The 12,180-nt window shown below is 39.9% G+C and overlaps 1 protein-coding gene across 1 annotated transcript in view; it reads right to left on the bottom strand.

Moving 5' to 3' along the window:
• Positions 1–12,180, bottom strand: part of MAPKAP1 (mitogen-activated protein kinase associated protein 1) — a 180,009-nt gene that overhangs the window by 93,020 nt on the left and 74,809 nt on the right. Inside the window, exon 6 of the mRNA XM_018553305.1 lies at positions 6,531–6,707. Within this exon, the coding sequence (XP_018408807.1) occupies positions 6,531–6,707 (177 nt within the window). The remainder of the gene's footprint in view (positions 1–6,530; positions 6,708–12,180) is intronic.

Here is a 12,180-nt window from a genome sequence, read left to right as displayed (position 1 = left end):
CTCTATAGCTTATGGTACATTGTGCTGTATATTATACATAGGAATACACATCCAGCAATACATTATACACTGTATGTATAATGTATTGCTGGGATTTGTTGTATTCCTATATAGCTGGTGATATTCTGCACTGCACTGTATAGAGGACTACAAATCCCAGCAATAGTACATTATACAGCGCAATGCAGAATACCAGCAGCTATAATGTACTATTGCTGGGATTTGTTGTAGTCCTCTATAGCTGGTGATATTCTGCATTGCGCTGTATAATGTACTATTGCTGGGATTTGTAGTCCTCTATAGCCGGTGCAATTCTGCATTCATTGCTGTATAATTTTACACTTTCCTTTTCACTATATTGCACACCACACTATTTTTTTCCACCGCTCCAAGCTTGCTCCTGTGATGGACTACAATCTCAATACAAACTAGTAGTCCCATCACTGGAGCCATTTTTTAATTTTTTTTTTATTGTTTATCCGATTAACCGATTAATCGAACCTAATAATCGGCTAACTAATCGATTTTGAAAATAATCGTTAGCTGCAGCTCTAAAATAAAATAATATTTTTTTACGTAGATTGTAAATGTAACCTGGCACTTCATAAATATGCTGAAGTAAGCATGGTCCTGTGATCGTACGATAATTGTAAGGTTGATGGGCAGCGTGCGACCGCATTTACTGTACGGTCGTACGATTTTCGTATAACGAGCACACTAGAAAACCTGCCGAAAGTTGGTAGCGCGATCGCAAGACGAAAGCCGCGCGACCCGAGGTGCGCAAGCGCACACTGCCCGTTCACCATTGCAATCATCTGCAAGCCCTCCCCTGATCGCAGGTACGATCTGCCTGTCCATGATGGGCAGGTCGTACGAAATTTTAATCACCTTACAACCATCGCACAACGAAAGTCATGTGATGGTTGTAAGGTGTATGGCCACCTTTTGTCTCACCACCTGTTAGAGGGGCGTTGTGGCTGCAGCAAACAGCTGCACTATGACTGAACACATCTGGAGAAAATGTATAAGGCTTATACATGTAAGCCTCCATGCCCCAACCATCCACAATCTGCTCCTTCTCTAATCTATGGCCACTTTTTCCTCAGCATTCTCTCCGATGAAAATATGATCACCTGATGTTCATCTCTCCCCTCTGCAACTTAGAAAAAATCAGTTCTAACTTTGCTTCCTCTCTTACCTGTCCAGTCAACTCCAGTTCTGCTTCATCAGCCCCAAAAATCGTCCAGTTTGTATCCCAACCATGCTTAGTCCCACACCACTTATCTAAATGATTCATGATAAGATCACACTTATCCAACTCCCCATTCATGATTATCTACTTTCTGATTTCTCTTTTTCTCACCTTCCCCAGTGCTTGATCAGCTTGTGTTCTTCCTCATTTCTCATCACCCTGCCCATGATCATTCTACTTCCTGCCTTCTATTTCACTTCCCCCTAGTACTCACACTCTGCTTCTTCTCTCTTTCCTACCTGGTCAGCTGCTATTCTATATTTTTATCCTCCTGCAATGTTCTTCTGTCAGCGGCCTCTTTCTTCCATTCACTGCCATGAACAACTTCCAGTTTGCCTCTTCCATGCCAATATAATCCACAGCTAATTGTTGTTTTCCTCCTCCCTCTCATCCATCCTTTCTCCTAATCCATGACTGACTCCTGCACAGTCTCCTATACTTCACTCCATTCCATAGTCTGCTTACTCTCAATTATTTAGTGAGATGAAACACTTTAACAAATAATATGCGGAGCTAAAATATTTAGGGCTGCAACAACTAATCGACATAATCGATTATAATCGATTATTGAAAAAGTTGTCAACTTTTTCAATAATCGATTAATCGGCTTCCGATCAGTTGGCCCTGTTCACGGCTCCACACACGCTGTGCTCTGCACCTCCTCATCACCTCACGCTCGTCACTGCCAGACCCGCCCGCATCCACGCTCTTCACACCGCACCTCCTCCCCGCCTTACACTCACTGCCCGCCCACATCCACGATCGGCACAGGGACGCGCGGAGATGTAGTGAGGAGCAGGTGTGGGGGGATGACAGCCACCAATAGACAGGTCCAATCTCAGAAGCAAGTTGCTGGAAGACTGCTCAGCTAAGCCTGCACTTTTCCACACATGGTGCTCTATAATGTATTGCTGGGATTTGTATTCCTCTATAGCTGATGGTACATTGTGCTGTATATTATACAGGGCAACGTACCATCAGCTATAGAGGAATAAAAAAATCCCAGCAATACATTATATAATGTATTGCTGGTAATTGTTGTATTCCTATATAGCTGGTGATATTCTGCACTGCGCTGTATACAGGACTACAAAACCCAGCAACAGTACATTATACAGCGCAATGCAGAATACCGCCAGCTATAATGTACTATTGCTGGGATTTGTTGTAGTCCTCTATAGCTGGTGATATTCTGCATTGTGCTGTATAATGTACTATTGCTGGGATTTGTAGTCCTCTATAGTCGGTGCCATTCTGCATTCATTGCTGTATAATTTTACACTTTCCTTTTCACTATATTGCACACCACACTATTTTTTTTCTTTTTTACTTCCACCGCTCCAAGCTTGCTCCTGTGATGGAGTGCAATTTCAATACAAACTAGTACTCCATCACTGGAGCCATTTTAAAAAATGTATTTTATTGTTTATCCGATTAACCGATTAATCGAACTTAATAATCGGCTAACTAATCGATTTTGAAAATAATTGTTAGCTGCAGCTCTAAAAATATTGTCCTATTGGGCATTAATGTATAGCAGTGAGATATGAATCCCTCAAATAGGCAAGTGTTTGCTAGTAGATTTTTAAAGCCAGATGTAATCAATAAGCCAAAATTATATTTTTCAAATTTTTAAAGAAAACAAACACTATTATTGCAGCTTTTTACCACATACAATGGTACTAAGTCCACTTAGCCATCAACTTCCCAGCTGTCTTCATCCAATAATGACATGAAAACACTTAGACTCCAGTAAATGCCTATAAAGGAAATGTACACCATGAACCACTTACAACTTTTCCCAGGCAATCCCTCTTTGACAGGTTGTTGTAGCACTGTCAAAACACCAAGAAAGTATGTGACAATAGACTTGGATCGATATGGAAATGTATGGAAGTTGCCAGCCTTGGTTATGCCTGTTCGCTCGGCTGGAGCATAAATGAGACACAGATGTATTTCAGCTCTTGGCACAAAAGAGACAGCTAATGGCTTTATTCTGTGCCCTGCCATCCCAGTTGGGCACAGGTACTCAGGGTGTGAACTGGCTGCCCCCTCCCCCTGCCTAGACTCAAACAGTTATTGATTGCCCTTGCGGCTAGCCGCCACTGATGCCTAGCAATCCGCTTCCAGCCAAGGGCTGCTGGGTATTCAGAACAAGTTGTAGCCAGCGCTCTGTTTGCGTTGGCAGCGGCTGCTATGGGCAACATTACTATAAACACTAGCGGCTGTTAGGTCTCCAAAGAAAAGGCAGGCACGCAGTACTTGCTCAGGAGAACGTGGCCAAACCAACTGTTTCACGCTACAGGAACAGAGGCTAGTGCATTGGAAGCTGTACCGACAGTGCTTTGCTTTTCTGACTTATTTAATTCCATATTAATCTAAGGCGTAAAAAAGAATACTTCAATGCAAAATAATATCTGCCTAATCATGCAAATACAGAAATGTTTAACATGTCTGACATCAGAGAGTTTAATTCTATTATAAGTTATTCATTATTTTTTAAATCAGTGCCTGCACAGTGTCCATGTAAGCATTGTATAATTATAATGTCATGGGCATTATAATTATAGAAAAAAAGTTAAAAATCCTGCATGTGTATATCACATACAAAATTATTATCTAACAAGTTTTTTATTTACAAGAAAGGGCATGTTAAGTAACATGACAATATATTTCTAGTCCCACACAACCTGCCTTAGATGACTTCACTACAATATAATTATTATATGTCACTTTGGCAATAACTGTGCCTACAAGCAATGTTATCTAAATTTCAAGGAGTGACCAAAAGCTGTTCTGCAACTATTACCTAGGTAAAAAGGAAGTTTAAATCTAAATCCTCATATAGTGAAACACACTAATCCCTATATCACACAACTCCTATCTGTTTTCAATGTCCAGCAGATTAAATTCAGACAACTCAACCCAGATTCAACAGTTCTCTTACAGAGCCTCTAAATCTGGATAATCGTGTTTAGATACCAGCATTCAGCAACTCTCTGTACCAGATATTGGCCTATTAAGCACCGGAAAGCACAAAAAGTGTAAAGAAAAACATAGCATATTATGAAGAACAAGGTTCCATCAATTTCCCCTTTCTTGGGGCTATAAGTGGATGTTATTGATTACAGCAAAATGTGGCTCTTTGCACTGCAGGGCAGTAACATAAAAAGGCAAAATTACATGAAAAGTCTTCAATACATTCTTTACCATTTGAACAGTTGCCTCAACACACAACAGAACAGAATGGCTTAATACAATAACATTGCATAATACTTTATTTTTAGTCATTATTCCTTCAAAAAAAAAAAAGCATTGTTCAACACTGTATGCTTTATATATCTAAGCCAAACATAATGCTGGGCTAAGATTTCTTATTAAAATAATTTTGGTTCTCCCTACTGAAGAGCTGTCTAGCACTGGGTGGGCCTTGGGTTTTCAAATGATCAAAACATTCAGGTCATGGGCAAAAGAGTTTAAATGGCTGTTAACTGCAAACACCAGTAACCAAAGATGCCATTTTTACGCTAAAAAAAAATACATGTTATCGTTTAAGGCCTGAAATTATCCTAATTGTCCTCACAGCCACACATCAAAAACAGAATGATCGTTTCAAATTGCAGCCTTGGTTATCACTCCTGTTTCTGGTTACTTTATTTCATTCCAAACCCAACTTTTGTAGGAATAGAAAAGACTCAGTTCACAAAGCTTTAAAACAATTATAGGTCACAGGACTGCAATTTTGCAATTTTCAAATATCAGTGGGTTCAGTTATTTATCCTCATGTGTTAACTTTGTAAATTTAGCCTAATATGTGTGCTCAGTCATGACCCCTCAGCTAATACGCCAAAAGTCCTAGTATTAGGCTATTCTCTTAATAGCCGTAGACTACCTAAAACAACAGTTCCAACAGATTTTAGCACTAAACAGAGTCACGTAATAACTTATGACATGGTATTAACAAATGACAGATGCAGCCTAGCAACCTGGCTTTCCATCTCATTATTTAACATCCAAATATTGCGTGCACCTTTAAAAATAATATCAAGTGCAGCTGTAGTACTCACAGTGCTTGGGTAGCACATGCTAATGTTTAAAGCTGTACTCTAGGAAAACATCTAAATACAAAGATAAAATGCATGAAAGGGAGCAAAAGGATTGGTATTTATCTGGTAAATAAGATCTGGGGCACTCATAACTTTTCACTTCCTTCATTGCAGGAAATACATTCGGCTAAAAGCACTTAAAAAAACGTGGCCAATGACTGTTTCATGTAGTAGTACGGTAGTACGGTATGTACACAAAACAGTCTTTTGTTGAATTTTTTAGGTGCTTTTTAGCCAATTGCTGCAATAAAGGAGAGTGAAAAGCCACGGGTGCTTCAAGTCCTGTTTTTTTATGCACAGGTTGGATTACAACTGCATTGGGTGGTGGTGAGATCTGGTTCTAATTACATGTGTTAAGTTAATTAACTTAACTCTTGTGGAGCCTCTTCTTACTTCAGAAGCTGATGTGCACCTGCCTCCCTCGGTAACATAAGTGCCACCTATTCTCATTTTGAACTCTGGATTTGTATTTATGTCCATACAATCATAAGACGTACATACCCCTGCCAGACAGTACACAGCCATGCTGCTAACGTAACTTTCTCTGTAACAATTAAGGAATACAGTGCTCTTATTTCCTCACCCCCAGGCTGTGGCTAGGCAACAAAATGACAGCAACAGAATGATAAGGTCATCTCTTCACTTACGCTACTCTCTCTTTCTATCAGCATGTTCCCTGTCAGAAGCTGCTCCTCCCTCCTTCAGCCTAAGGGTTAGTTCACACCATATGCAGTGCGTTCCGGTCCGATTCTGCCCGGAACGCCAGAGTAGAAAAAAATCTATTTTGTAGACAAAACCTTTTATTTTGTGCAAACTGAATGTCCTGCGTGTAGACACCCATTTAAACTATTAATTGCTAGGTAAAAGAAGGAAGCTTCATATTACCGTTATTTCATTTTCTGTAAAGGCCTTGTTACACCTGAAATGGGATGACAAAACCAAAAACACATACTGATATGTGAAATCATGGGCAAAGAAAACTGTGAGAAATGTAGAACTCTAGCATCCAGCAACCAATCGGGCTTCACCTATCATTCTCCAGAAATCTGATTGCTTTCTGTGAACAGCTTCACTACCTTGCTCTATTATTTAGAATTCAGCTAATGTTATCTGAAAATCATTTGTTTTCCTACTGATTAATTTTTCAGGAATTCCACCAGATGAATACTTACATCCGAACAAAGAGAGACTGCTTAGCTGCCAGGTTGGGAGAGGAATACTTCTCCACCAGAGCCAGGGTGCTGAAACCGAACTTATGTATAGGCTCATTAGAATCCAAAGGGGGGAAATCTGTGTCAACCTCTCCATCATCTTCAGCAATATGCAGGCAGTAAGCGTCAACATTATCACTGTAAAAATAACACAGAAAAAGCAGTTTTTAGTAGTAGCAGTAAAAGCACTTTAAAATAAGCCCTCATTAACGTATGTATGTAGCTATAGGCTATGTGGAGAAAATCCTCAAAGTGTACAACAGAAGCACTGAAATCTGAATTTTTTTCTCTATTACTTTCTGTTGCAGTAGAATTTTGGCAGCCTGCCAGGTGCCTTCAACGCACACAGCCACCTGGCTCCACTCTGGCTTCTGGGTGGAGTCTTCCTGACTACTGAACACAATCTGATCCTGTTCCCAGCAGGAGCCCTGAACATCAGCCAGCACCCTTTAAATAAGGGCCATGCACAGGTTTGCAATCACTAAGGCCCGGTTCACACCTGGGCTTTTTGTAGCGCGTTCCTGCGCTTCCTTTGTATACAGCCAGGTAGCCCTCGGAAACGCACGTTTGTCGCATGTCTTTTTTTACAGCGAATCGCTGTAAAAACGTGCAACAAACGCGCATATTCGATACGGCTGGCCACTACTAAAACATGGACCCAGGAATGGAGATTTCATCCCTCCCAACTCTCCCAGTTCTAGGATCCCATGCCAAATCCAGAAAACCAGAGAAGAACTGCAAAGCCAGCTCCTTTCCAGTAAAAGAAATAGCTTCCTGGAACCACTCAGCCCCCTTGGCTGAAAATCCTGGAAGACTACAACACCCAGTTCTACGGTGGGATTGCCACACAATACCACAGTGGATAGAAAACTCATTTGGATAGAGATAAGAAGATTGACAGTAATGCAGGAACATTCGTAATACTTTTCAGTAATACTGTAAAAGAAACGTTGATACAACATTATCAACCAACCAGTCAACAATTAGGGTAAAATGCCAGAAAAGAAACCTAAGCAGGGTTTATTTATCCATGAGTCTAGAGAATAAAATGTTTCCCTGACCAACCAAAACTGATTTTCCACAACATTGCACCTGGAGAATAAAATTGGGATTTTGAGTGGCTGCAAGCGCTAGCACAAAACTGGTCACTGTGGTCAATAAGACCCACTAAACTTTTTTGGTTTCCAAAACAAAAAGAAACATTTGTTAAGTCTATAGGAACAGATTTCACTGCTAGTTCTCCAGGAGGGCCAACCAGTGGAAGCCTAAATGTCCACGTTGCCATAATAAAAATAAAGCTGGCTATAAATATTACTATTAATACTTACCTCTCCTGCTACCAATGCCACTGAATGCCACTTTCTTGCTGATGAATTGTCCCATGTAGTCTGCTGGGAAACTGATATGCTTCAATCCTTTGGGTCCCCCAGCAGTGTCCACTGGTTTCTCCTGCCTACCTCCACATCGCAGAACACATTATTGATATGGAGATCGGCAGGAGGAACCAATGAACGCTGCAGGAAACATAGGAGAATGAAAATCCCAGCAGATTTCAGGGGATGATTCTTCAGTGGTGTTTGGCAGTACAGACAGCATGAAAGGTAAGTACAGTATTTACAGTTTTCTTTTATAGCAACAACTTTATTTTTAATCTAGGGCTGCAAATAACGATTATTTTCATAATAGATTAATTGGCCGATTACTTTTCGATTAATCGGATAACATTTTTTTACATTTTACATTATTATTAACTTAATTATGAATTAATAAATATTAGTCATTAAATGATCTAATTATGAACTATTATTAGTTATTTAATTATTAAATAGTGATTAAATTATAACATACTAGTAGTTATTTAATTAAAAGTTCATTATTTAATGGACATATCTTATTCATTCTTTCTACATAGCTCTCATCCCTGGCATATGTCACATATGTCACAGAAAGAACCTGTGCAGGAAGTAAAATATTGCCGAGCGGACTTCTCTCCTGGGCTCCTCTCACCGGACGCTTTTGTCTGGGGGAATCAGACTGGCGTCTTGATGCAGATTCATACTTACAAGCCGATTGGCTAGAGATAACCTTTTTCATCTCGCCACGCTTAGCTCTCACCTAGCTGACCGCGGGAGAGGATATTGGTAGACACACTGCATGCGAAGCTCTGCGCACCGCCACTTCCCTTTGCTGTGGGGGTTAGGGGAAACATCTCTATAAGTGAAATGGACATGTACTCTAGCACTCTGGAAGCAGCCCTTGCTTTTAGGCAATGATGTCCTCCCTGCTCTGTGACAGCCCCATGTATGTCCAGTCAGGCTGTCATTTCTAACACTTTCGAGTCCGGGGCCGCCCTAACCCCATCCTCCTCCTTTCTTTCCGGTTCGCTCCGGTCCAGTCATTATTCAAAGGATCTCTTCCCGTGCCTCATCCTGAGCCCCCAGCCAGTGTGCCCCCAGTCCCCCGGCATCTTACCTGAAAACAAGGGACGCGTGACCCACTAATCGATGATGAAAATCGTTGTTACCGATTTCCATTATTGATTAGTTGCTTACTCGATTTCATTATCGAATATTATTCTTTGTTTCAGCCCTATTTTAATACTTTTTAATCCTATATTGGGCAAAGGGTTGCTTTAAAACTTTAGCCAATGCAAAAAAGATGTCATTATGAGGCACTGTATTTTGTATTTGACATTAGGGAGAACGCAAAAGGAGAGGTAGGGACACACAAAGGTGGGCAGAAAGACCCAAAATATAAGAGATCTTGCTGTTAAAAGAATGCAAGCCATAAAGAAAGCTAGGGGCTGACTCGGCCAACCAGGCTCCATCTATATATAAAATAGCACCATAGGGTAGTCTGGTCATTTAAATTTAACAGGATTTTAAGTGCTACACCATCAAATTTCACTTTCAAATCACGTCATTTTTTTTTGTTTTGTTATTTGTGAAAGGCAAAACAGTACACAAATCAAGCTGCTATTTAAAACTCCAGCATTTCGCCTGGATCAGCTCCCTGCTAGAAATGCAGGACTTGATGCTATATGCCCAGTCAAACATAAGGCAGGGCCAGAGAGTGCCTGAGGCGCCATCCACAAGTGGCCATAAAAGAAGCAGTTCAAACTCTCTTTGCGTGCTTGTGTGAGACAATAGGGACATGATCATAATGTGGATAAAATCAGCTGCGCTGGAGAGACAGAGCCATAACTCAGTGATGCAGAGTGTCGGGGGAAACATCCGCTGCTAAACATTCCATGGAAATGCTTCATCCAAATAAAAGGAGAGAGGTTCAAAAGGTTTCATTAAAATGATATATGCTGTGCTCAGCATTTCAATCATATATGCTACAGCAACAATGTGCTCAGTAATCTCTGCAGAGAGCTAGCCTCAGAAAACACCGGCTGGCAAGTCTTACAAACACAGCCGCTTTGCTGGGATGCTAGTGGAACTTCTACTGTGATAGAAACTGTACAAAGTGCCAAGCAGCAAAGGTGGCTGGTGAAAGGAGTACGTGAGAAAAAGAGTAGGAGCATTTTTAAATGTTTTTAGCTGTCAAATCACACAGAATGTATTAATTTAATTGCCAATAAAAAAAAATGTAATCTTAAAGTCGAACTCCAGGAATATTTTCTTTTTTGGGAGGGTAACAGCACAAATCATATAAGTTATTGCTAAAGATGAGTACTTAATGCTTGGATGGCTGCTGGTTCCTGTATAAATCCTATTTTCATTAATGCCAGATTATTTCCGGTATTTCCAGCTCTCATACAGTACAGGCATCCTGTTGTGTAGCTGCCCCTTCTTTTCCCCTCGTCCATTTAAAACCAAAAAAAAACTGGGGGGAATTTATCAAAACTGGAGCAGACAAAAACTGGAGCAGATGTGCATAGCAACCAATCAGCTTCTAACTTCAGTTTGTTCAGTTAAGATTTGAAAATGAAAGAGAAGCTGATTGGTTGCCGTGCACAACTGCTCCAGATTTTGTCTGCTCCAGTTTTGATAAATTCCCCTCATTGTATTTTTAACACAGAATGCAAGGCTTTCTATGAATGAATACGGGTAAAGGAGGGTGGGTAAAGGAAAGGCTCTCCCCCTCCTTCCTTGACAGAAACACCTTGCAATCTGTGAAAAGAACACAAGGCTTGAATGGACAAGGGGAGACAAGGGGTGGGCAAGCTACAGAATCTCCCCTCCTCCATTCACAGAACACCTTGCATTATGTGAAAGGAATACAAGGCTTTGGGTGAAGAGAGGAGGCTGTGGCTAAATGTCACGATCCTTCCACTGTATGAAAATTGGAACATAAATTGCAGAACCGGAAGAAATTAAGATAGGACAATAAGAGCATCCATCCGAGCAGTAGATAGTCATCATCATAAGTAGCTTAAATGCTTTGTGCTGTCCCCAAAAAAATGTTTTCTGAATCAGCTTCAAATAAGGGGAAGTGTTATAATAGCATATATATGAAATGACAACTTACAGCTGAACTCCTTGCACACAAATTTTAAATATAAAATTGTTTAATACGGTTTAATTGTCACAAAGGATATACATCCACTTTGTGTACACCAAATGCCTCTGTGAACTCAGATATTACCATGCAAAAGTAGCAGTGACATCATTGAAACAGAAAAGTGACAGCAGTAAAATACCAAGTGGTCCATGGTGTCTGCCCCTTGTTTTGATTTGTTTCCCTTTCTTCCTTTCTTCTTGTTAAAAGTACATATCCATGTTTGTTCCAAGTTCACTTACTATTGACTGACTCACTACCTCTGCTGGAAGTCTTTCCGAGCATCAACTTCTCCTTTATTTAAAAAAAAAAAAAAAATACTTTCTAAGGTTAGTTTATTTCACTATGCTGCACATAGCCTGTGCAAAGAGCAGAACTGTGGGAGGGCCTAGCAGGCTTCACACTGGATTACTGCACAGATCTGGAAGAAATACACAAGTAAACCAAGATTCAAGTAAGAATACACAGGACTCTTTATTTTAGACAATATTTTCATATCTTGGCAGGGCCGGTGCAAGGATTTTTGCCTACACAGGCAAAAGAGCATTTTATAAAAAAAAAGAAAAAATATTTTGAAAAAATTGGAAAAGGTTAGAAAAAGAAACATTTTCGGCCTGACATTTTTATTTTCCATTTTGGTTTTATTTCGGGTTTGAAATTTTAATTTCGGTGCACCTCAAATTTTTTCTTTTTTACTTTTTTTTAAATTTTTATTTATCTGATTCTCTTTCACTTGTTTATTTGTTATAATTGTTTTCTAATTATTTGTTAATGTCTTTATTTTTTTAATCTTACTTTTACTTTTATCATTTTAATTATTATTTTTTACTTATTTTTTCATAAATGTTAGTTTATTTTATAATTTTTCATCAATTTTTATAAAAAAAATTTCACTTAACTTTATTGCTATCACACAAGAGCTAACAAGCCCATGCGTGATACCATTTGGAGGTGACAGGTTCTCTTTATTGAACCTGTCACCCTCAATACAGGAGTTCTAGCACAGCACTGTGCTAGAACTCCTGTGACAGCTGAGAGGAAGGGCTGCGAGTGTAGCTCTCCTCTCACTGTCGACTCGACAAGGCGTGCAAGGTAGCTGGTGGGG

The sequence above is a fragment of the Nanorana parkeri genome, unplaced genomic scaffold, assembly GCF_000935625.1.
Source record: "Nanorana parkeri isolate BGI_ZX_2015 unplaced genomic scaffold, ASM93562v1 scaffold116, whole genome shotgun sequence".
In the NCBI taxonomy this organism is placed as follows: Eukaryota; Metazoa; Chordata; class Amphibia; order Anura; family Dicroglossidae; genus Nanorana; species Nanorana parkeri.
Note: the sequence above shows the minus strand (reverse complement) of the source record. Positions and strands in the feature narration are given on the sequence as shown.